Here is a 26,677-nt window from a genome sequence, read left to right on the forward strand (position 1 = left end):
TATGACCAGTGATTTGCGATAACTGGATGTGATTTCTGAAACATATAACTGCTTTGCAAGCCAATAACACAGAAGTGCAAGAACATTCTTTTTTACTCTTTGTTATAAAATCAAATCCCTCATGATTTTTACATTAAGTACAAGATTTGAAATTTTATATTTTATAGAGAACCAAACCTTAAATTTTTCTACTTAAGGACAAAACAAATAACAAACCCAGTCCCCCCTTCCTGTATGATTCCCTTAAGTCCAGGTATCTTTAAAGACTCAGCAGGGATGGAAGAAAATTGAGTTCTTAATCTTACCGTCACACTACAGGAGGAATTAAAGGACAGAAAATTGTCCAATAAATTTGTCTTAAAAGTAGCAGCTACAAAGATGCACAATGAGAAACTGAGGAGACTCTGTTAGTAGACAGAGGATAGCAGAATATGTTGATTAATCTCCTAGTTGTGTTCATGTCGATTACTGATTTTTGTATCAGTACAAATGATTCCACCAATAATATAGTAACTGTGGATCAACTTGACAATTGATTTGCTGCCCCCTCTCCCCAATCCCCTCCACCCCCCCCAAAAAAAAAACACACCACAATCACTCCTCTAGATTTTACAGATTTGTCTGATTGAAAGCTCCTATTCACTGATAAGTAAATTATGGACCTCCCAGGAGCACTAGTGGAACAGCTAGTAGAAGCTAAACCTCTTGCAGCCAGTGTACCTTTGTTTCTGTATGCAAATCTGACAGTACATCACCTGCTGAGACTGCTGACACAAAAACCAGACCTAAAATACACAACCTTAAAACATCAGGGAATTAAATCTAAGATCACATTAGTATTCACACTTTGGCAGTATTTATCTGCTTCAGGAATTTAAAACGTGGTTATTAAGCATAGCTACTGGTTGACAAAGAGGACTAAGAGCAAATGGCACTTTTGGGGCACCACAGTCAACCTATACTAATACTTATAGCAAGTACCACCCAAATGTTTCCCTCTCTCATGAATGTTAGCAACCTCAAGGCAGAATTCTCTAGTCTTGGGATTCAGCCATCTCACAGTCAGTGGTCAGCACTGGACACCCCTGGGTACCCAGCATGGCCCTGCCAGGTTCTCCCCTGCATACAGCAAGGCCCAGGCAAGTATCTGATTCGCTTCTCAGAGCTTGCTTAAATATGGTTAGATCATGTTAATGTTATCCTTAGAGCACATGGTATCTACTGTGCCCTGCACATGGGGACATTTTCCCGAGTGTCAAAGTACCCGTGTACTTTGCTGAAAACCTCAGCAGAGTGACCAGGAAGACTGGTTTAATTCTCTGCCTCTAAAGGAGCAGGGTTGTGACAGAAGAGGAAAACTGACTATTGCTGGCTGGTGATGGCTAAGACAGACAAGCTGCTTCTTTTCTGATCAGCATTTGGTCATGAATCATAAAGCCTCTACTGAAGACATTCATTTATATTGCCTAAAATGTGCCAGCTTACGTGAATAGAATAAATCTAAGGATTATGTGCATTTAGAAGGGGGAAAAAAAGTTTGCTGAAATAAAGTTGGCTAGGGACCACCTACAGTAAAAGAAACTATATCTTTCTAACTCAGTGATAGTCTTTTTTATGTAATGTTTTCTTCTGAAAGGCACGAGGATCCATTTGCAAAACATGGCAGCTTGCAAGTTTTCTTTAAACAAAACAAATTAGTTTGGGATTGCACCATGGAATACTTTTTAAGAAAATGTATTAGTTTCCTTTATTAGGAGCAAATTTACCCTCAGAGGTACATTTAGGATTCCCCAATAACTTAATAAAAGCAGCCAAATGTCATTTTACTCTATCAAACAATAAAAACACATTTTGGTAAGAGCTGCTATGCTAGGCCGTGTGTCAGAACAGATGATGACAGATAAGGTAAAGAGACTATAAGAGGAAATGCTGACAGACTGTTAGCAGGAGACACAAAGACAGCAATTCTGTGCTGCCAGGTGTATCAGACACATGGTGCAGAACATCCTCTTCCTTGTTCTGTCTTGCACAGCGGCTGTGTCTGTTCTGAAGTATTGGTGCTCCAGAGGGACATTTAAACTCAAACTCATTCCTGACTAAGCATAGGGCTGCAGCAGATTTCAGCAGAGGAAGGACACACACAAATGTGCAGAGTTTTATTGAAGTATATTGCAAATTATTTAATAACAATGGTGGTGATTTTTCTAACTTGAACAACACTAACTTCACCCCAAAGCAGCGAAAATACTAATTTGCTAAGAAGACTTCACATGGTCACTATAGAAATATGTGGTAGGTTTTGATCAATAACCCAAAGCAAAAGGAAGTTAAATGTTAAGCCAATTTTATGCACATTTCTGGATCAGTAGCACTGGTAATAGGCCTTGTGGGTGAATTTCTGTATCTGTTGAGTTAAAAGCAGCACTGATGAGCTGATTTTTCCAGAGAGAAAAAATGCTGTAGTTACACACAGCTTCAGACATCTAACTGATCTCAGTTGTCCTACGGTAGCATGCATCTTTCCCTATTAATACTACATGTTCTAGATCCTACTAAGATGCTCTAGATGCTTAAAAGATCAGGTAGCAGATGGCGTGAACTGCTTCCTAACCAGCCTGAATCCTTGGCCCACTGAAGTAGAGACACTCTGATAATAAACAACTGCCAGTTTTATCGTTATAGCAGAACACTGAAGCAATGCAGCAGCAATGAAGAGCTTTGGTGATCCCAAAGGCAAGTGTTGTTCTTAAAAAAAGATAGAATTACCCCATGCATAAGATGTTTACCACTGCCATGGATGTAATACAAGTACAGCTAGACTATTATCTGGAACATCCTCACAAATGTTCTGTTTCAACAATTAGCATGTAAATGGTTCATGCAACTGCATATAACTTTTAGGGGTTTTCTTTTAAAATGCAGTCTTCATTGTATATAAGTGTTCTACTCTGAAGAATTGTATCAGTTTATCATTCACTTATTAAATTCATAGGTCATGTCTCTTCTTTCTTAAGACTGTAAAATGGAAATCTATACTTCAAATTAAGTGGTAGACTCTTAGGTTATGAGTCCTTAGGGGAAGACTTTGTTCCTCTATTCTCCCTACCTCCCTGTCCCCCAAACCTTTCCAGAGTTTTGCTAAAGGTCTGAGTTGGGCTTGCTGAAAGAAAATAACATCAAAAGTTATAATTCCCATGGTATACATCCTGTTAGTGCTGACAGTCCACTTTGCAATGTCTGGAATATTAGGAGTTGCAGAGTATAGTAGTTGTACATAGCTTGGTATCTAGGACAGATGGACATCAAGTCTGTCAGTTGTTCAGCAGAGGTACTATCTTTTAAAATTCTTTGTCTATTGAGCTGATCATGGATTGGTGACAATTCTGAGTGCTATTATAATAGAAATTTAAAGCCTAATTTTGCCTTTTGCCTGCTGTTACTCCTGTTTTAGAACCATTTCATTTACATTTTAAAATAGGTGTAAATTGGACTCACAATATATGATTCCAGGAAAGCAACCAACTGTAACACAAAATGTCAATCTACTTTTTCTTTATGTATCCCAGCACAGGCCTGAAGTTTCTGATTATATTCTATTTTAAATTCACAGTTCCTTTCCTTGCTTTTCAGAGCCAGCAGGGAACAGAGTGCTTCAGAGCAGATGAGTAATGAGAAGCTTTGACAATGAAGAGTTTGAGGTTGGGAGAAGTAGTGACACCTCCCTGGCTTCTCTCAGAGATTCCTTCTCCTACTTTGTACTTCTCCATCTCTGGAACTATACAGATGTATTTCTGATTTTACACGTCTTTCAACTGAAAGCAACATTGGGTGGATCTCACTTTGTGCTAGGTAAAAAATAATATATCCAACAACTGTGACTGAGGCTGCAGAATCCAATATATTTTCCAGCTACCTTCCCCAAATCCCAAAGAGGTCTTTTAGGTCTCACTCAAGACCAGCATAGTTTGGATACACTGCTATTTGTTTGGGTCTAACATATGAAATACCGAAACATTCCTAATGCAATTTGAATATTACATTTTCAAAAACATTATTTGTAGCTGCCAGCTGAACTGTTACATGTGGAAAGGAAACAAAAGCCATCATTAAAAGTTGCAGTGACCATTAAATAAAAAGCATGAATCATTTTAAACTTGCTGCTAAAAAAACAAAAAACATGTTTTTATGCTCTTTTTCCTCCACCATCTTCATTTCCAAATCCCACCACCCCATATCTTCTCTAACGACAGCAATGGTCTTTGTTAGAAGTCATGATAAACTTTATAGTATTGACCTCGTGATTCCTGTGATATTTAAAGATGGCTGTGGGATTCCTGAGGGCACAGACCTTTTTCTATCTTACATATTCTGTCTGCTGGGGTGACACTTCTGCTCGCTGTTAGACTAGCTATTAATTTTAATTCCCTTTTGCTAAACTAAATGGTGTCCTGATGACAAACAACCTCCAAGCATGGCAAAAAGCATTCAAATGAATGTAAACAGTTCAACTAATGCAATACTAATGCCTGTCTATGTAGGTAAGTGCTAGTCTTTCTCTCAGACGTTACATCTGCCTTTGCTGAAGACTAGGTCATATACATGTAAGATAAGGCTAGATTGTCTTTCTGAACACACATTTGCTTTTCCAGAACTCTTGCTCTCAGCTGCCTATTCAAGATTCTGGTTTGTGGAACCCTTTGTAAATGGTATGTTATATTTTTGTTTCCATTCAACAATATTAAAATCCTGTGGCTTAATGACTGGTAAATAGGACTCTAGGTGTCAGGTTCTTCTGATGTTACCTTTACACTAGTAGTTTAGAGAATGGCAGTACTGAGCTGGAGCTTTTTTCAAGAACTAATGCATTTGGATGCAAAATCTGACTTAACGGGATTCCCTGTGTGGTGGATAGTTGCAGAAATACATCTGCGGTGCCTTGGCAATGAAGCCATGGGCCTCTGGAGAGGAGCAGGTGGTCAGAAGACAAGGTGCTAAGGGTATTCCTGGTGAGGAAACAAGTGCCTTGAGCCAACAGAGCCCTCGGAGAGCATGATAAACACGTCACATGTGAGAGAGTTTGCATTTGCCCATGCTCCTCAGCAGGTTGAGCAGGTAATTTACTGACAGCATTCTAAGCTGTCAACCTGAAAATATCGGCTTTATCTTTTGAAAGATTAAAAAAAAAAAAAGAAGAAATCATTAGTCTAGCTTGCATAGGATATAGTCTTCTTCATTCCTACAAAGTAAGACCAATGCAATTTCATGTGTTTGTTGTCAGATTGCCATACCACCCCAACCTGGGCCCTTACAACAGCCAAACTCAAAGCCCATGTTCGGCATGCTCCATGCACCATGTGTATGGTGTTATGGCTGGGTAGGAGTTGCTATTGGCTACTAATGCCGTATGTAAATGTCAGCTGGCAGCTGTAAGACTGAAGGCCTTTTGATAGATGAATGGCTTTGATTGGTTGACATACCAGCTCATGAAATGCTTTCTGTTTTTCAAAGTCTTAAGCCAGCTTCTAACAATGATTTCAAAATATAATTTAAAAAATATTTAAAATATGCAGCAGGGTATTTATGAATAGCTTGTCTTCTCTGAAATATGCATACGGTTGTGAAGACTTTCTCACACAAATCTGAATTTCAGCTTGGTTACTCATCATCCTACAACAATTCAAATCTGGGCAGTCATAGGAACACAGATAGTCTCACCTCTTCCTCATTCTCAGCACTGGTAGTGCCCTGCTCACAACAAGAATGATGACTAGTTTTATTAAAATTTATAATTAAACAATTATATTAAAAGGCCATAAACCATTAAGTGAGCACTTTCCTAAAGCAGCAGAAACTTTGATTAATCTAAAATCTAAATGGATGAGACTTATCTCTACTAGTCTGTCACTCCCTGGCACAAGAGATAACTCAGTTTCTGTAGAAGGGTAACTCCACTGGGCTGGGGAATGGCCCAAAATGAAAAAAAAAAGGGTCTAGAGTTTTGATTTTCCTTTATCTTTCAGTAGCGTTTTATTTCACTGTACTGAAATGTTATTATCCATACTTTAGAGCCATGAAGAGTGAAGGATGTTCTCTAAAAATCTCCCTGCAAATTTGTGCTATTCCTTCACTCCAAATGGTCTGTTTCCCCAGAGACAGTATTTGACAGTATTTGGAGCTTCTCTTACATATAAAGAATTGTTCGGATGATTTGATCATTGTTCATAGAATTGCAGTGTTTCATTCTGTATTTTTCAACCTAGAGACAAGTTGGCATTAACACAGCATTCCCTTTTTATGAATGCATTTGCATGCTCTGTTGTTGACCAAACAATAGACACAACAAGGAGCCTTTGCATACCGATCTGCCATAGCAAAACCAGACCAACTATTTTGGTATCTTCACAAAAACAGATGTTCTCTAGTATTTTTGCATATAATCAGTTAATTAACTGTTTTAGTTATAAAAAGTAAATCTGATTTTGAAGTGAAATAGACCATTATGTATCTCTATCTAGTGACAAATATTACATACAACTGACTAGACCAGAGAATACTCCAAAATAAGTATCCAAGTCTTTCTTCTTAAGCCTGCTAGGTAATAGGTTCCTGAGTAAAGATGCATGCAGGTTGGCACCAAAACAATAATAAAAAAAATTACCAAGAAAAAATTCCTACACAGTTCTGGCTTAATTCTATTGACATGCATTTAATGAATGCTGTTTACTTGCCAGAAAACTAAACAAATATGGGCATTGCTTTAGCAAATCGACTGGCTGGCTCAAGTGCTTTTCATGAATTAATCTTTCTTTTTATGAATGTAAGACGTAAAAAAACAGAGATCTTGCAACCAATAATGATTGCTCCTTCTGTGTGCTCTGCAATGGAGAAGCACTGCAAGGGACTACAGTGAGGGACAGTGTTGCCATGCAGCCCAGCAAAGCAGTCCACTGAAAAGCATGCTGACCCACTTTCAACTACCAGCTCTTGCTGACCCTTTGTTGAGAGAGAGGTTCTTCCAAGTTTTTGTTGTTTTTACCCTTTCAGCTCTTCTTTCTAAAGGAGCAAGCCAGTCCTTCTCTTTCTCTTCATTTTTTTCTTTCTTTTCCAGACGCATAGAAGAAAGGCAGATTGTTTCTTGTGACTGCCTTTACTTTAGTTAATTTAGAAAAAATCTTCCACCCCTTCTCCTGTTAAGAACATGCCCTGGAAGAAATATGGATCTTGCCATCAACAAAATTATGATACAATTCCTTGAGGAACTCAGTCTGATCAGAGTAATTCATCTATGAAAAACCATACTTTAATTGTTACTCTTGGCAACAGTGAAGGATAATAGTGTAATATTATACTAAATATTGCCACGTGCAGTAGTAAAAAAACTGTTTCAGCCTTTCCAGCAGCGGTGTGCAAACCCCCTTTTGAGTTCAGGTTTGGATGTTGTGATTTAATCTAAATCTTTTGCTTCTCCTTCTTCCAAAAGCAACAGAGGTTTAAAGAGAGCTGGATTTTATTGGAACCATTTGCTCAGCCTAAGTTGCCAAAATAATTTAGTTAAAACTGGTGCTTTTATTTGGGTTAAAGTTGATTCCTGAGCTCCACAGAGGTCGAGGCACTCCGTTTGTCTTCCTCTTTTTCAATTCCACCATGGAGTCTACAGCAGAGCTCTGCCAGGTCAAGTTGTATTTCCTGAGTCCCAGTCACCCATCTGAGCTTACCTATGTTCATGATTTTGCAAAAGTGGAGCAGAAAACTTTTTCAGCCCTTTTCCTCACAATTTATCTGCTACAATACATAGAAAAATGTGTGGATCGAAGGATTCAGAATAAGCAGGCACTAGTGGTGTAAGAGTGCAAACCCTGCTGCCACTGCTGCTACTGCTGGTGCATTAGTGTGACTTCTCCTTAGCTAATGAGTGACAGCTGCTGTGAAATGCCTTACAGGGTATTTGGCTCTCTTGGGCAACAAGTGGAAAAATATAAAAATATAGAACTTTGGAAGTGAGCTGGGGGAAAAAACATTCTATTTTATGCTACTTGAAAAGCATTGTTTGAATTTCAGATAGTTCCAACAAAATGATAATACAGTCACAAAGTCCTGCCAAAACTTTTTAAATCCTGGGATATGTTTCACAATAACAAATACTGTAATGTTATTGCAATTAAGGAAGTATCTATTTCTCACTGTATGCGTTTCTGCATGTGGGCATGAGCTTGTTGTAAATGGGACAAAAGCAGGCTCTTGAATGTCAGAACCTTTGCATGGTGAGGGGGCTGGAGTCAAATACCCATTTAAAACTATCGTCTGTAGTTAGAGTCTGGTTTGGATCCAAAAATGAAAACTTTTTTTTTTTGGTTCCTATTCAGTTGCAGAAGAAATGTCATAGGTCAGAATGATATATTAAGGATGCTCTATGGTAGCAGTGACTTGTTCTGGAATAGATTAATGCTAGGCTTCAGTTTTAAAGTGAAACCAGGGTAAAGATTTGATGGTTCTTTATTACCTTTTTTTTTTTTTTTTTTTTTTTCAGGAGATCCTAGCAGAAAACAGTTCAAATCTCAAGACTTCTACTCATCTTAAAAGAAGTACTGCTGTCTTGGGTGGAATTCCCATAAAAAAGAACCAGAAATAAGCCCTTCTGGTTGTTGGTATTTTTTTTTTTTTTTAAAGCAATCCAGACTGAAAGCAGTAGGAGTTTAGTGAATGGAAATCAGAAGCCAATGCATGTTGAAATACAACACTGGAGGGATTAAAGGGCCAGTTTTAATCCACCTTGCAAATGTATTTATTATTTAGTTGATCAACCGAGAAAGCCAGTCCTTATCCTTGACTACATCAAGAATGGCCAGCAGGTCAAAGAAGGCAATTCTCCACCTCTACACCACTATTTTTAGACCCCACCTGGAGTAGTGCATTCAGCTGTGGGACTCCCAGCATAAGAAAGACATGGACTTGTAAGTGCAGGTCCAGAGGAGGGGCACAAAGATGATCAGAGAGATGGAGACCATCCCCTATGAAGAGACACTCAGAGAGTTGGGGTTGTTCAGTCTGGAGCAAAGAAGGCCCTGGGGGGACCCGATAGTGCCCTTCCAGTACTTAAAGGGGGCCTGCGGGAAAGATTGAGAGGGACTCTTTACCAGGGTGTGTAGTGATGGGACAAACTAAAAGAAAGTAGCTTCAGATTAGATGAAAAGAAAGAATTTTTTACTCTGAGGATGGTTAGATAATGGAACAGGTTGCCCAGAGAAGCTGTGGATGCCCCATCCCTGGAAATGTTTGAGGCCAGGTTGGATGGGGCTTTTAGCAACCTGATTTAGTGGGAGGTGTCCCTGCCCATGGCAGGGGAGATTGGAACTAGATGATCTTTAAAGGTGCCTTCCAGCCCAAACCATTCTATAATTCTATGATTCTACACTTCTATGATTCTGTGATTGAAGAGTACGATTTTTGTCCAGTTACAAATACTAATAGTTCTGCATTTAATATTATCTTAAATCATATAAAAAATGTAAATATAAATAATGTAGAGTGAATAATATAAATCAGAAACTTAAAGATAGTGTTTCACCATTTTTAATCAAAGCATTTAATGTTATTTTGCCATTTTAAAATTGTAAACAATCCTAAATGAGAACACGGTCTGCATCCAGTAACTGCTGTAACTTCACTTTATTTTATCAGAATACTGTCTATATGAGGAAAAATTTTAAAACACCTGATTTACTAAATTTTCTCTTAGCAGTGCACAAAATAGGGCTGAAAGGGACTAATTGGATCTGGCCAATGCATTTTGTAGCTACCATTTTTTATTTTAGTAATTTTAAGAGCTTTCCTTTATAAAAAAGAAGATAGGACCCCTAAGCTTGAGCCTGTAAAGTCTCAAAGCTATGCACAATACAACAAACAAATTACTTGAAATTGGTTCTTCTTCATAAATGTCAAATAAGATGTTGTCTCTGATGGCAAACAAGAAAGAAAGTTCTCACCCTTATAACCAGCTGCATTGGTTTTCCAGTCGTTAGCATTCAGATGTCCTGCACGAGAAGTCCTGACAATAATATGCTGTATGTCTCTCCATGTCAGAAATGGACTAGAAAAAAGGGGAAACATATAGTCACAGATTAGATATATTTTATTGGAATGGAGGAATACGAGTCACGAAAGCTAAAAAATATCCAAAACCAAAACAACCCTCACTTCTCTTCCCTGCTCTCCTTTTCCCCATTCAAAATAGCATTTCCTAATCTTACAGAATTACTACATGAAATTATTTATACAGCTAGGAGGCTTGCATTAAGCAGACTATAAAGATATATGATACTCCATTGCACAAACTTCTAGTGTTTTGCTAAGTAAGGGAAGATGAAGGAGTACATTTCATCCAGACTTAATTTGTATGACCACCAACCACCACTGTATGTTATGTACCTTGGCTAGTATAAAGGAAAAAAAAAAAAAAAAGCAAAATGTTGGCTCACTGAAAAGTTTTACTAAATCTTAATAACTGTGTGCTCAAGCTGTCAGTTTCCTTAGACTTGCAGCTCTGACTGAAACTATTTCACATGCTCTGTTATTCGTTTGACTGTTATTTGCCTGGTCTTGGTATTCAGTGAGGCTCCATGGGTACTCTTCAAAGATGACCAAACAAACAGCACAGTCTCTACATAGCTATAGAGCAAGTGCCTGATGACACAGAGTTGTATACCTTTAACACAGTTTTAATAACCTGACCACTGCAATGGTGAAAGAAGATGCCATTTTCATTCTCATTATGAAAATAATATCCATTTATCTTGTATGAATGGAGGAAATCTAGGGAGTGTAGTGTTCTTGTTGCTCTTAGATCCACGTCAAGGAGTATTTCTTCTCTTAGGAGATCATTTAAAGGAGCATGATCATCATAGGGGTATTTTTTCTTCTCATTTCTGTTTGTTCTGTTTTCATTTAAAAACGTGGTTAAGTAGAGAGAATGAAAAAGTGAGTAATTAAATAACAAAGAGAAAGTACTGCAGCACAGAACACTAGTCAAGTATCATTCTCAGAGAATCATTATTTACCCTTACTCATTAGCACAACTCCACTCTGTTGTAATAATGAAGACAGATCAGCACTAGGCAGTCATTGAAAACCTGGGAAACCTCAGTTCCTTAACACATGCTCTGTGTTTCTCTGACCAAGAAGTAACCCGGCCTGGCAGACAAGTGACTTATTCTCAGCACTTATATTTAAGGCTTGATGAGGAATGCTTGTGCTCTGCTTGCACTTGCAGGTAGAAGCTAGAAAAAAGGAACAGTCAAATGAGTGTGGGAAAGCTCAACCCATGAGTGATTGTGAGTGGGTCACTTTTTGGGGTAGGTAGGACATTTCTATCACATGGAGTTACCCTTTCCTTTATATCAACATATAGTTGAATTCCTAGAAATTTCGATGACAGATTTCTTCGGAAAGCAGACACGGGGTAACAACAAATATGCAGAAATATTTTATTCTTCTGTATTGAAATACACAGAAAAATCTCACTCTGCTCTCCATCTGAGGTACATAAATGAATGTTGTGTGGGTTGTCATACCATTCACAGTGTTTCACATATTCCAGTACTTGTTATCTCAAAATAATACTCTTTTCAAAATACTTGAGTAATCAATGCGGTATGGCACTTAACTATAGACGAAGAAGCTTGCTTATCATGTGAGCTGAAGTCAAGCTATTAAGAAGCAATCAGTGAATACATGTGATAACCTATTAAAAAATGTGTACTTAATTTTCATCCAAACTGCATCCATTTAGGTTTTCACATGATATATTTCAGCTTCAACAAGCTGTACCTTTAGCAGAAGGTAGTAGGGAAACAGAAGTTACTGCAAACCTGCAGCATACTTGTTTATAGAAAAACTAGCGCCTATCCTATCCACATACAGACATATATTGATGTGTACTAACTACTGGGAGTTCACCATTCTGGGTAGAACTACCGAAAATGAAAATCAATTACCTTTCAGAACCATGGTCCATAACTCTGTATAACAGATAAAAACTTGGGATGTCAAGGCCATTCACTCACATAGAACTTATTCTTACACATTCTAAGTTCCAACAGTCTTATAATTCATAAACCTGAAAACAAGTTGAAATTGCCTAAAAATGTCAGACATTTTATTCAAAGTTGTAAGGAATAATCCAAAGACAGGCACAAAATCATTTAACCATACATTTTTTTCCTGTTTATTTTGCAGTAATATGATTTTATTTCTGGGTATATCTTTTCTATTACAGGACATTTCCCAGTGTGTGTGTGTAAACCATGGGTATGCTAATGTAAAATAGCACCTTTCTGCTTACAGCAGGGACACCACAGTATTTTTCTAGAGTCAACACAGAAAGTCCTTTTCATGCTTGCCATTAGAAGAGGAAAGAGATGGAATAATCTAAAGACAGATGATGATTTTTAAGTGAACCTCTTATTGACTGTAGACAGATTTTTCTGTAATTTTTTCAAAGCTGTATTAATTCATCATCATTTAAATTCTCTATTTATTTATTATTTGTTTATTTATTTATTTATACGGGACACAAGTGTGTTCCTGTGCTTAAATTATTCTGTTGTTTTTAAGAACAGCTGATGCCTTCTGCCCCTAAGCATTCACTAAAACATTAATATGCTCATAGATGCAGGTTTTTTAAAAAAATTTTTAAAGTAGAATTTCTCACGATAGACAGTTGGACTAGATGGCTGTAGTTGTTTATTCAGCTGAACTGGTAAGAATGAATGCAAAGAAAAAAAAGTCATGGAATGTAATGAGCATTCAGGGTTTGTAAGATAGGGTATGCTTGGACAGTCACGTAACATGCTTCAAGAAAAAGAATCAATATGATTTTGTACCAGCTCAGGAATTTCACTAGGAGGCTGTGTAAAGTCTTAGAAAAACATGTTTCAGGCCGTCAGGAAGACCTCCAGGAATCCCATGAGCTGCATTCTTTATAAACTGGAATCTAAACAATCTGTTGTTCCATAAAGCAAACCGTCCATGCTACTGGTGAAAAATAAGGCACTAAAATACTGCTCTCAACTTTAAAAGGAGACATTCAAGATACAGCACCCTCAGCTGATTATTTAAAGTGGAATGATGAAGCTAGTGGTGGTGGATCCATCTGTCTTCAGACAAACAATTTGAGGCTACAGTGGACTTCACTTGATGACATTAACCTTTCACAAATTGGAATTGCTTGCTCAGTCAGAAAATGAGATTATGTCTTAAAATTATGGTTTACTTTTAAAAACATAAATCATGGCAAATCTCAAAAACCGAGCCATTCACTGTTGTATCTACATAATCACGTAACCATAAAAAGTTATGTAACATTTTCTGTGGCAGAAAACCTGTGACCGAAGTTCCAATTTCCAGGACACAGCAATATACATAGCCAAATCAGTCTGTCTGTTGTACAACTTCCACATAAGTTGATTACTGTAAAAGTCATAAAATTTTATGTTTTCTTCTTAGTGAATGACATTTTGGGCATATGTATATCAAAAAGATTTAACAGCATAAGAACAATATTCAAATCAATTTCTGTAACACACTACAGAACCTTCACTATACTAAAAATTGAGCTATTGCCAGTTAGAAATTTTTTCTCTATAATAGACACCTCATTTGAACCAAAATAGGTCTGCAATTGTTTGACTTTTTTTTTTTTTTCTTCAGAAACTTCAACCAAAAGAAAAAGGAAGAAAGAAATTGGAATGATGTCAAAATAGCAGTTCATTTGGAGAAAGAAGAGGGATTTTTTTTTTAAAATTTTTTTTTTTTTTTAGAAAAGACAGTCTAGCAGCCAATTTTGAAGCATCTGGAAAAATCTCAGATTTTTCAAAAATTGAAGGTAAGTGAGTAAACAGTTGTTTGCTAGCCACGTGGGCCCCAGATCCAGACAAGATGTCACGGATGTTAATAGATTTACCACTTGATTTATTTCATAAGAATTAATGACTAAATATCTTGAAATGAACAAATGCATGAACAAGAACAGTACTAACTCTACTTGATAGTGGACTGATTTCAAAAACCGGTCAATTTCCTTCCAGAAAAAAAAAAAAAATCATGTCTCATCTGAACTTGCCTTGGGATTACACATACCAGACAATACTCAAAATCAAACCAGAATAAGCAGAAGTGAGAACACTTACATACAAAAATACTTGTACAGCAGCCAAAAAATAATGGATGTTGTGTCCTTAACCGACTATTTATACTCTAAGGTACAGCCCTTTTCTTTCAAGCTTCTCAAAATGTTTATAAAACAAGGTAAATGGGAAAAAAATGAAACAGGACAAGTATATAATCACATTATATTACAGTAATATTCATTTGAAATTTAACTGTATCTTTAAACAGGAACAAATATCATTACTCAGACTGCTTAGAAATAGTAGGCCATCATTTTTGGACAGATTTGATTTCTTCATTCCACAAGTAGTCTCCCTAGTGACAATTGGACTAATCTTGGAAAAAGTAAAATATTCAGGCTCTTTTTGCATAATGACACAGTGCCAAAAATAACAGTTCAGAATAAATAATTGGTGCAAGAGAGTAATTAGTAAAAATATCACTCAATATAATGCTGATAGAAATGGGGTGAAGATGCTGTTTGCCTTTTTAGCAATATGATAGGGTTAGCAAGATGAATAATGATTGCTGTATTATCTTAATAACCTGAATTTTGAATGTGACACAGGTGTCCTATCCAGAAAAGATATTTCTTGCCAAAACAGCGGAGGCCTAGGTGTCAAGGAAATCAAGGAATCAAGGAAAACAAACAAACAAACAAACAACAACAACAAAAAACACTTTATCATGGGGTAGATTTAGAAAAATGATCATCTTTCAATTTATAGCTATCAAATAACCTCTTTGGGAAATCTTCACTATGACAGAACAGACATGGGTAATTACTGCTATAAACCACCCAAAAAAGAGTCTCTGTGCCCTAGACGTCTTGTAGAGCAGTAGGAAATCATTTTCATCATGGATATTTGCATAATGCCAGCCTTAAGGGCCTTATGATAAATCTATAAACAAAACATAAGAAATGCTTTCTTGGTTTATTCACACATTCCCATTACTTACAAATCCGCCAAATTGTCCCATGATATCTACAACCCTATTACCCATCCTAATGACTCCTATTTATAGCCCCATGGACAGGAATATTAGCTGTGCTAATGGGCGTCATTTCTCTTTCCCAGGTTGCACAAAGTGTGAGTGTGAAGATGCCAGATGCAATACAGAATTTTAAGATGGATGAGACATGAAGACTGCCTCTAATTGTGGTGCTTATCCTGTGCTTAGGTGTCTAAACAGTATACACCATAACCATTTAATTCCTGAAAATTGGAAGATAAAAAACATGGAGCTCAGTGCTTAACAATCCAGTTGCACATACACAGAACACACAAAATACATGCTTTGGACATGTCTGACACTCCCAGGGGTTCTAATTACCATGTACTCTCTAAATAATTCCATTGAATGTCTGCTAGAAGAGAAAAGGTTATCATGTGTTTGCTGATCAACATGTAGCTCTTTCCCTGTAAATATATATAAATTTTCTGCTCTAGTGGTCTTTTCTTTACCTGACCAGGTAAACCAACATTTATTGAATTAGTATATCAAACAAAACTTTATTTTACTTGGTTGCTGTGAAGTTAGCTGTCAGTTCTCTGCTTACAGCTGCTTTCTGGGTATCAGAATGGCGTATCAAATATTTATAATTTCTCCTACTAATTTCTGATTCACATTTAGTTTCATCCAATGAAATCCCTTTGAAAGAAAGCCAGAACAAACTCAAGCCTGGCTAAAGATGAAACTTCCTTAAAAAAATGAAAGACAACCAAAAATACCATAAGTCTAAACAATTAAAATAGCATTAAATGGCATACACAACAGATCTCTGTGTACAGCAATGTGCAGTTACTGAAATTTTGGGAAATGCTTTTTTAGGGTCAAAATTGCTGTCAGTAGCCTCTTACATTAATTGTCATATTCCTCCTCTTTTTCCATCAATACCTTAGCTTAAGCACTGGACAAAGAAGAACAAAGCATGTCTGAAAACTAAGTGCTTACTGAAACTCATTAAAAACACATAATTTAAACCAACTGCATTCTGAAGTGTCCTGACATTTGCCAAGTTTTATTGTTGAAAGACACGCCAGATCTATCCATTTCAACAGCAACTATCTTCAGTAATTTTAAATATACTAAACTTAAATATCTCATGCTCCCAAGTCCTACATGAGAAGGTTTCTGTTTAAAGCTAAAGCTTTTTTGAAGATCTTTTCAAGGTAGGGGCATTTGCCTTCACAAGATCATCTTTACCTGTTTATGTCTGGCTTTATAACATTCACTTTCTATTAGTGAAGCGTCTTCACAGTTTCAGAGAGTATCGTTTCTACTAGACAGAGAAAAGTGCTAACTAGAAAACAATCAATGGCCCAACTGTAAGGTCGATAATGATGACTTTCTGAGAAGAAATCTCTTAAGACTGCAGGGAGACTGTAATCTAGCAAATCTGTTCTTCTTCCACCTTCCATGTTTTCCTTTTGCTGTAAGGACACAGGCAGGGAAAAACAGAAGGGCTCCATGCTCTCAGGATCAGTATCTGGATGGCCAGTAGCAGCCTGAACAGCAAATTCAGAGACAACCCTAAGCTGAGGCTGGGGAACACTTAGCGAACCAAGAAACTACAGGGAACGGAGCTGCCAAACTCTTAAAACAGAGAGCATGCCAACTGAGATTTTTCAAAAGCTTATAAAAGCAAAAGGCATTGCCTTGGCACCAGAACAATGGCTATCCACTCGGTCTATTTCTAGCTGTCGCTGCAAAGTGTAGACAGTGAAACTCAATGAAAAATTTATAAACAATCACAAACACTTTTACTTTAACATTGACTCAGTTTGAGAAATGTCTGGATGGAATTTTCTTAAAACTTTTTCTAAAGAAAGTTACACGGAAAATTTCAGACCAAACAATTATTCTTTGGCAAAGTTATACATAACTGAAAACGGGACCTTAAAATGGCAAACTCTGGGCAACCTGAACTCGGGGAAATACTTCCAATTCAACCTCTACATAATAACTAGAATTGCAGAAGTGGCACATGTGGTTAAAGCTCAAGAGAAACGCAGGTTCTAACCACAGCATTTATTTTAGTTTACATTTTTCAAATACTCCACCATTAAGAGCAATACTTTAAATTTACTCCAAAAAAGCAAAGATTCACAAAAAGATTTCTAACTTACACACTCAAACATTCCCTTTTATAATAGTCAGTCAAAGAAGCTAAGGCTGATGGACTTAAATGATAACTTCTCTTACATGGGAATCCTACATACAGGTCACTTGACAGTACTTCTACAGTTTGCCTCAACTGTCAGAATCACCTTTAGCCTCTGACTATAGTTATGAACAAAATCCTCATAACTCTGATGACACAGAAACATCTTTTCTCTACCCAGAACTGCCTTCTTGAGACGTTATATTGCTTTTCTCCTTTGCTGATGCGGTCTGAAAGAAAATTAATGAATATGGGAAGTAGTGCAAGTATCTGATCAGTTTTCAGAAATCCAAAGTCTCTTTCTCTGGCACTTCTGAATGCTGCAATGTGAACTCCATTTTCTTTTCATCTTAGTGATTATGCTCAGTTTTACCTTACTTTTAGAAGAATAAAGTGCAATGTCACTTTTCTGAATTGATCAGTGGTATCAGAATTCACTGAAAATCTTTATCTTTTCCTAACCCTGCCTTGTTCTAGTCTTGGCTTCATATAACTAAAGACAAATGAAACATGTAGGTTATATGAAGAGAACCATGGGAGAAGGCACAGAATCTCTCCAGATCTATACCACTGAGAAAATGTAAAAATATAGCAGATTAATACTTGCATTTCAGTTGCAATTTCTTACATAACTGCAGTTTATTTATCATGTACCAGAAAACATGCATTGGCTTTTAGGCAGTGGTACATTCGGTTTACTTGGGGATGTATAATGGTTTGGTTTTTTTGGCAGTGCTGAAGCTACATATGTTTTTTTATTATTATTATTTGGCTTTTCCACAGGAACATGGCACAACCCCCACTGGAATCAATGTGTCATATTATCTTCCTGACTGATTCACACAAATCCCAAATTCAGACCTTTCTTCAGTGAGAGTATTTCTGATATCAACAGTAGATGGTACTATGTAACACAAATAGTGTTATATCATAGGATCATAGAATCAAAGAATGGCTTTAGTTGGAAGGGACCTTGAAGGTCATCTAGTTCCAACCCCTCTGCCATGGACAGGGATGCCACCCACTAGATCAGGTTGCCCAGGGCCCCATCCAGCCTGGCCCCATCCAACACTTCCAGGGATGGGGCATCCACAGTTTCTCTTGGCAACCTGTTCCAGTGCCTCACCACCCTCTGAGTGAAGATTTTCCTCCTAACATCTAATTTAAATCTCCCCTCTTTTAGTTTAAGACCATTCCCCCTTGTCCTATCATTATCTACCCAAGTAAAGTGTCCCTCTCCATCCTTTTTATAAGACCCCTTTAAGTATTGAAAGACCTCAGTCCCCAGAGCCTTGTCTTCTCCAGGCTGAACATGCCCAGCTCTCTCAGCCTTTCTTCATAGGAGAGGTGCTCCAGCTCTCTGGTCATCTTTGTAGCCCTTCTCTGGACCCACTCTAACAGGTCCACATCTTTCTTATATTGGGGGCCCCAAACCTGGACACAGCACTCCAGGTGGGACCTCATGAGGGCAGAGTAGAGGGTGACCATCACCTCCATTAACCTGCTGGTCACCCGTCTGTTGAAGCAGCTCAGGATGCAGCTCAGGATGCTCGACTTCTGGCTCACGTTGAGCTTTTTGTCCACCAGACTTTTGACCCCCAAGTCCTTCTCTGCAAGGCTGCTCTCAATGAGTTCTCCCAGTCTGTGCTTATGTCTGGGACTGCCCCAACACAGATGCAGCACTTTGCACTTGGCTTTGTTGACCATCATGCAGTTCACGTGGGCCCACTTCTCCAGCCTGTCCAGGTAATTTTTAGTAATAAGATTGCTACCACTGTTGACTAAATCCGTTATGCTTTACACCCCTAACAGCTCATTTACAACTAGCAAAATTCAGCATTACATACTGACTAGGAATTGCAAAATAAAAGCAAGCATTTATTCATTGAGCCTGAACAGGATACTAGATACACTGGAAATTGAACAGATAAAAGAAATGCCATAAGAAAACTGTAGAACAGCATAAGAAAACCATAGAACACGAGGATTAAGAGAGAATTTTCTTTGTGTGACAGTTACTGCATATCTGAGTTTCTGCATTATGACCTTGAGGATTCCAAGGAAACACTCTCAAGCTCAGTTATACTTTTTTGGTTCCTGAATGAAAACATGCCACTTGATACTTAAATACTGGACCAACAATGCAATTCATAAATAAGCAGGCCACCGTCCCAAAACCGTTTGCTGCCAGGATCTCAGGAGCAGATTTCAGTTGGAAAAGCCAACTACGTGGATTGTTCAGATCAGTAAGCAGGTAAGAAGTCCTCCATCAGCTATTTGCCAATACTTCCATATGGGGCTTATCAAAGAAAGCAAGTGGCAGGTTGGAGCAGAAATCTGCCTTGCTCATTTTCCATTGGTTTAATATACCTTTGCGTGTGAGCTGAAGCAACTTCTTGGCTGATCTAACTCATATCAAGGCCAGACTAGTGCTCTAGTTGACTCCTGACGTCTCTCAGGAACAAAACTTGGCTTCTGGGAAAAAAACGACCTTGTAGGCTTAAAAACTTCCACCATATAGTTTGTGGTGTTTTCCAGCACAAAATGGAATAAAACTATACATTATGACAGACATATTCAAGAAGTGTTCAGAACTAAGTGCTCCAATTTTTGAACAGCTTGCTGTATGAAGAGTATAATTAACCTTGCAAAACCCCTTTTCAAGTAATCTTTTTAAAAAAATCTCATATAAACACTTGTGTTTTTAACACAGGCTCTAACATGGAATTTGAGGAAGAAACTATGTAAATGAAAACTCTATCTATATGCAGACGAGTCCCAGTAAGCCCTTATGCTAAGCTATAAAATCATGTGCCCTTTACATGCTACATATTTAAAAAATATTGGAGAAAATGCTTAAAATGGACTTGGAAATTCTTTTTGCATATTTTCCTTTATTTTTTTCCACCAGTTCCTAGCATTTATTTAGAATCACCTAACTCTGCAGATATCACAGGAGAGAAATACAACCCTAATCTTAAGATCATATAAATAGATAAAAATTAGCATTCAGAAACTGCTTAAAATTCTCTGTGTAGATTTCATAGAAACAAATCCCAGACTTTAAAACTGAATATATTATGACATAATCTTCCTGCAGTAATAAAGGCCTTATTTCACAATCTATAGCTTCACAAAACCAAATGTTCCCCCAGTCCTAGACATGAATTCAGTTTATTTTATGGGAGAAAATATAATGAAAACTGGAAATAAACCTCACCCCTGCCCCTGGCCCCCACTTCTCCCTGCCCCCCCCTCCCCCCCCCCACCTTTTTTTGGGCACTTCTTAATGGTGGTTGTGTTTAAAAAATTGGTTGTTAAGTACTCATGTGAGAGAAAGTTAGTGAAGTTTCAACAAATGTAGAAACTAGATTTATACATTTATCCTATTATTAATATATACCCCTTGCATTTAGTCAAATACACAGGCTAAGTTTTGGAAATAAGAATCTGAAAGAAGACAAAATCAATACATTTTCACCCTGATTCTCATTAGCACCATGCAGCAGAGTACTACAAATACAAAAAGTGATTAGGATTTTCATTCGCTGGCACATTTTGTCTTCAACACCCCATATGAAACCGTTATACACTCTTTCCTTTGTTCCTAACGTATCTGTTATCATAGCAATTATTAACTCAGGAAAAAAAAGATACTGGTCCATAGGGGGTAACATGGATTTCCCTTTGATATCATCACCAAAGTATGCATTCTATAGAAAAAAGGTAGTGCAAAGTGCAAGCTTCTCAGTGTGTGTTAGGACACCACAACAAAAAATAGCTCAATTGTAGGTATTATATACTATAATTCCTTGAGACTTTCAATTACAACAAGTGGTTAGAAAATGCATAAAAATATCATGTAAAATACAAATTGAGAATTACAAAGAACGTTGTTAAGAAGTAATTATAAAAACTTTCAGCAGAATGGAGTTTTCGTGCATGCAATTTTAACTGCATGTGCAAATTGTTTAGAAAAAAATAAGGATTTTAAAACTGAGAATAGGAAGAGATTGAAAATATATTTTTTTTCTGAATGAATAACATAATGTTGACTTTTCAAAATAGCTTTGTTTCTAACGATTGAATTAAGAAAATCTAATTATAATGATACAAGTGCTACACTAAAGATTATATCAGGTTTTCAATTACAAACTCTTATTTTCATGACAATAACTCAACAGTGCAAAAGTATTCTGTGCTGAGTATTGGCCCATAGTTTCTTCAAAAAAGCAACATTAAAAATGGAAACATAATCCTGCTGCTACGAATTACACACAATTTGAAATGATCCTTGTACTCACATTTTTTACTGCCTTGAAAGGAACTGATTGCCCCCAAAGGAAACTGTTTTTCCTTAGAATTTAATAGAATCAATCTCGTGGCACTTAGAACCATTTGATTTCAAGCAAGATTTGGGGTGGAGCATTACACCTTAGACCTGGAAATATTATCCAAGGGAGTCACAGTAACACAAAAGGTTTTGAAACGTAGTTCTACCTGATAAATCTCCAGTCTCTCGGCTTTTCCATTAAGCACATTAAAGATACATATTAAACACAAAGAACAAAATCCTGCAGTTCAGAAAAGGCTTATAGAATGGAAAGTTTTCTGAGCTCAAGGTAGAAGGACTGTGGAACTACACTATCCACGATTTTTACATCTCTGGAACTTAGTACATCAGAAAAGACAGACTTTTTTTTTTTTTTTTTTGTTCCGGCACACAGAGGTTAAGAATTTTTATTTTCCATACAATATTAATTTATGTACCTTGTAGCTTAGTGCAGTCCTGATACTTTCCTTGCTGTTTAAGAATGGACACTGCTAAAAGGAACCTGATGAACGCAGAAGGTGAGCTACAGGGGCCTGCAGAGTACAATGGACCTGGACAGCTGAGTGAGGGTACTGTAAGGCATTGTGAGGATACCAAAGGTCATTCAGTGGAAACTACCTGCATTCAACGCCATTTCAACACCCTTTGTAGTCTGCTATTTTTTCCATGGTGTTAGCTTTCTGGCATATGAAATGAGCATGCTGATCATTCCTGCTGTTGGAAAGGTACTGCGAATTACTACAACAGAGTTTCTAAAGCACTTTGAGATCCCTAGGTAAAGGTGCTGAGAAAGATCAAACTGTATGTCTTTTTTTTTATTATTATTATTTTTTTTTTCAGAGTATAACTCAGATCTTACTTTGCTTCCAGTGCCAGTGCAATGATGCCTGCAGCCATAGGTGCAGAGGCTGAGGTTCCAGTATGGCTGTCTGTGCAACGCTGCCTCAGGTCTGTGGTGATCTGGAAGAAATTGAATGTGTGAAATTTAGAACATAGCTTCAGAAATCAGAACAGATTTAATTTGTGCAAATGAGTTGTATGTACGTGGAAGGTATTTCCTTCTTTCATTGCAAGGAAAGAAAAATGTTTTCTGAATACATGACCTTAGATGTCTACATTCTAATCTGAGCTTGAAGTCCTTTGTGAACTTGGAGAACTGTTACTGTATTGCACTGAAAATGTGAGTATCTTTTTTTTTTTTCTTTTCACAGCATGATCAACAAAAAGACATGCAAATTAGAAAAATGCCGAGGGTTTTATAACAGCACAGTTAGAACTCTGCCCTTCTTTGCACTTATAGAGCACTTCCCATCCAAGAATCTCAAAGTGCTTTACAAACAGGACTGAACCAAAGCTCACAGTCCTCCTATCACAGTGTGGTTATGCCCATTCTAGAGACTACAAAACTGAGGTACGGAGGTGTTATCTGGGTTGCTTGAAGTCACATTGGAAGTATGTGATAGAACAGTATACCGTTCTGCTCATGTAAAGTATAATGTTTAACCCATGGTCTGTTTTTTCATGATTTATGCAATAATTCACATGAAATTAAGCAACAATTCATCTGAAAGTCCTGATGTAATCACAAATTAGGCCCAGAGACCATCAGCAAATTAATAACTTGTGGCTTTAAATTGTTATATATTGCTCAATTATGTGCTGCTACATACTTTAGTATGTAATCTAAGTGGATGTATTAAGCTATAATGTGTAATACCAACCAAAGAGACAGAGTTGCCTACTTAGCATTGGGATGTTCCCATCTTGTAATATATTTTAGACAAGTATTTTCTGTAAGATAATAAATCACACATAAAAATGTGTTTATTCTAAAACTACTTCTTTCAAACAATATTATTCTAAAGTGATTCTGATCTACACTCTTCTTTCTGAAGAAATAGTTCCTAGGAAAAGTCAGTAGAAATAAGAAATCACTACTACCTAACAGAAGATCAAGCAGAATCCACATGGAATTAAAACTGTTTGCTAGTGGACAGCAGTCCACAGCACAGAAACTTCCACGAAGGCAGCAAAGCCAATGACCTCTGAGGTCAAAACTTATTCTCAGCAATTCAGTTGATCCTTGAGGTTCAGTCACAAATAAAGTATCTGCCTGAGGGGCAAAGAAGAAGTTGCTCAAACAGTTTCTTACCCAAATATGCAGAAATCTTGTGTCTCCATTTCATTTAATTCCCTATCATCATACTTCATTTGTAACATGGATGTGCACAAAGACATGTGAAGTAGAGGATCAGAGGATCAAAATACCACAAAGAAGTAAATGGCATGTAAAAATGCCTGTCTAGTTTTGACACTGGAAGATATGTCAGGAAAAAAACAGCTATGTTCCATCTGGGCACAATAAAGCAATTACATGTAGAAGGTATATGTTTCACATATTTGCATTAGAAATAATCAGTGGTATATATATTACACAATACATATAAGGCTGCTGAAAGTTTTCATGATGTGTAAACATACACAAGCTAACACAAAGCTTACAGTAGAAAAGAAGCTAGCAGAACCTAGGGATCATTGCTAAAAGCAAGTAGTGAGCAAGTGAAACAAAATGGAAGGTTCTAGAAATGGAAAAAGAAGGATTAAATAATTTATAATGTCATATCCTTAAATCAGTGAACTTACCAAAGGCCAGATTCAAGAATAATGAATTCTAGAAAGAACCTCTTTTGCCCTATTAATATCTTTCATAAATGCACACCCATTCTTTTTAAATAATTTCTTTTATTATCAGCTAAAAGCTGAACCCCATAAATAGAATGTTCTTATCATTTCTTTATCTCTTGCCTTCCTTCCTATTGACTGTGCATTAACTTAAAAAATGAAAATTAATTGCACTCAAAAACCTGTATGCATGCAAATTCCATAAATGCCCAGACAATATTAAGAGACAAAATTGCAGCAGGAACAGGCCTAACACCATATTGCCTACACGTGCAAATACAAGCTGTGATTTTGCAGCTGAGATGAGACAAAGACCACGAGGACCAACAACTACAGGGTGACATACAAGCTTCAGGTATCCTTTTTGGAAAAACAGCTCTCAATGCAGTGTCTGGTAGTGAAAGGGTGGCCAGGAAGCAGGGCAGGAAAAAAAAGTGACTAACACATGCTTGTCTCTTCTGCATGCTTTTTTGCAGAGGCCTTGTACCTTTTTCCATGCCACAAGTCATGGAGCAGGCATATTCCTCAGAGGACTGAAGGTTAACAACGCCTAAAGGAGGTCATGTAGGGAGAAGTGCCATCACAGCTGCTTTACCTTATGAGAGAGCCTCTCAATACATTGATAACCATATTTCACTGTGCTATCTTCATTTCTGATCCTCTGAAATAACAAGTTTCCAGAGCTTTTTATTGTCCTGTAGCTACAGATATCAAGCACAATAAAACCATGACACCTCTTTATTTAGCAATGTTGTCTCTCATGTTCTAAGCGGATGTTGTGGCAGCAGTTTGAATTACAGCCCTTATCTCTCTCTTTCACTGAGCAAATATTTCAGCAGAAAATGTGTAAAGAAAGCTTCCTAAGTGGAAATCCCATTTGAGCTATTTCAAAGTGAAGTTACTGCCAGGAGCTGAGATGTTTTGGTTTATATTCACTCCAAAATCTAAAGCATGTTTTTCAGCACTATGGGTTCACTGTCAGAGAAGTATTGTGTCCACCATGAGATAAATAAGAGTACAGAACCACCAACAGGTGAGCAATTTTCAAGAAGAAAAATGGTGCTCCAAATTCCTGAACCACATGAGGGCAACATCATTAATCACAATAGAAGGATATGGTATTTGACATCACCAAGTAGCTGTCATTAATGTATATTAGCTGTCATTCTCTTCAATAGGGTGGGGAGGAGAAGAAATTTTTCATTTCTGTCATTGAGTACAGCATATTTGTATGCTTCAATTATCTTTGTAACAACTGCTGATCTACGAAAACGCTGATGGGACTACCCAAGATAAGTCCACATAGTATTTCTAAGGTCTTGATGTATAGACACTTCTAACTCTTCTAAATCAACTAGATTTCATGGAAGAAAATGACAATGAATCTAGTAATGGCCTAGGTTAACCAACATGAAATTAGCAACCTAGGATAAACCCTAGTGAAAGGCAGACAAAAATTCAAGTCACTACAATGTACCATATTACCTGCCATACATATAAATCCAATTTACATTTCAGTAAAGGCACAGATTTGTTAAAGAAAAAAACTCTAGACACATGGTAATAGTTTTATATATAAGCAACTTGCCCTGAAGAGTCAAGGAGATGTCATTTCTGTGCAGTCATTTAAGACTGCATCATCAGTCTTCCCATAGTTTCACCAACTGGGAGGTTAATGCCTCTGGTCAGAAATGGGATTTTCCTCAGCAGAGAAAGTGCTCACTCTTCCCAAGTCTCTTTATTTCTTGCCGTTTTATATTTCATGACAAGAGTTGTCTGAAATGATCGAACCATTTTTTTACTTTCTGCTACAATTCCTCAAGATATGTTTGTTTCTATGAACGTCTGTCCCCAGGATTGACAAAGGTTTAACAACATTTTCCTGTTCCTTCTCACATCCTTTGTGTATCTGTATCTACCTGAAACAAAAGGTATCTTGTTGTATTTTGATACTTTGAATGAGAGTTTGTGAAGAAGAGAAGGTTTTTTTTTTGGTTTGCGTTTTAAGAATCGACAGGAGTTTTTTGTTTGTTTTTATTTCAAGTTCTGCTTAATGCAAAAGATGGTCATCAAGACAGAATCATATCACAGAATGTCTCAGGTTGGAAGGGATCTTAAAGATCATCTAAAGATCGTCTAACCCAGCCATAGACAGGGGTGTCACCCACTAGATCAGGTTGCCCAGTGCTCCACCCAGCCTGGCCTTGAACACCTCCAGGAATGGGGCATCCACAGCTTCTCTGGGCAACTGTTCCAGTGCCTTACTACCCTTACAGTGAGGGTCCTAATGTCTAATCTAAATCTATCGTCTTTTAGTTTAAGACCATTCCCCC

The 26,677-nt window shown here is 37.3% G+C and overlaps 1 protein-coding gene across 1 annotated transcript in view; it reads right to left on the reverse strand.

Moving 5' to 3' along the window:
• Positions 1–26,677, reverse strand: part of LOC308185757 (proprotein convertase subtilisin/kexin type 5-like) — a 168,214-nt gene that overhangs the window by 35,603 nt on the left and 105,934 nt on the right. The window contains exons 8-9 of the mRNA XM_080574293.1: positions 22,522–22,622; positions 9,984–10,087 (exon numbers count right to left, since the gene is read on the reverse strand). Coding sequence (XP_080430419.1) covers positions 9,984–10,087; positions 22,522–22,622 — 205 coding nt within the window. The remainder of the gene's footprint in view (positions 1–9,983; positions 10,088–22,521; positions 22,623–26,677) is intronic.

The sequence above is a fragment of the Anser brachyrhynchus genome (assembly GCF_964034855.1).
Source record: "Anser brachyrhynchus genome assembly, chromosome: Z".
Taxonomy (NCBI): Eukaryota; Metazoa; Chordata; class Aves; order Anseriformes; family Anatidae; genus Anser; species Anser brachyrhynchus.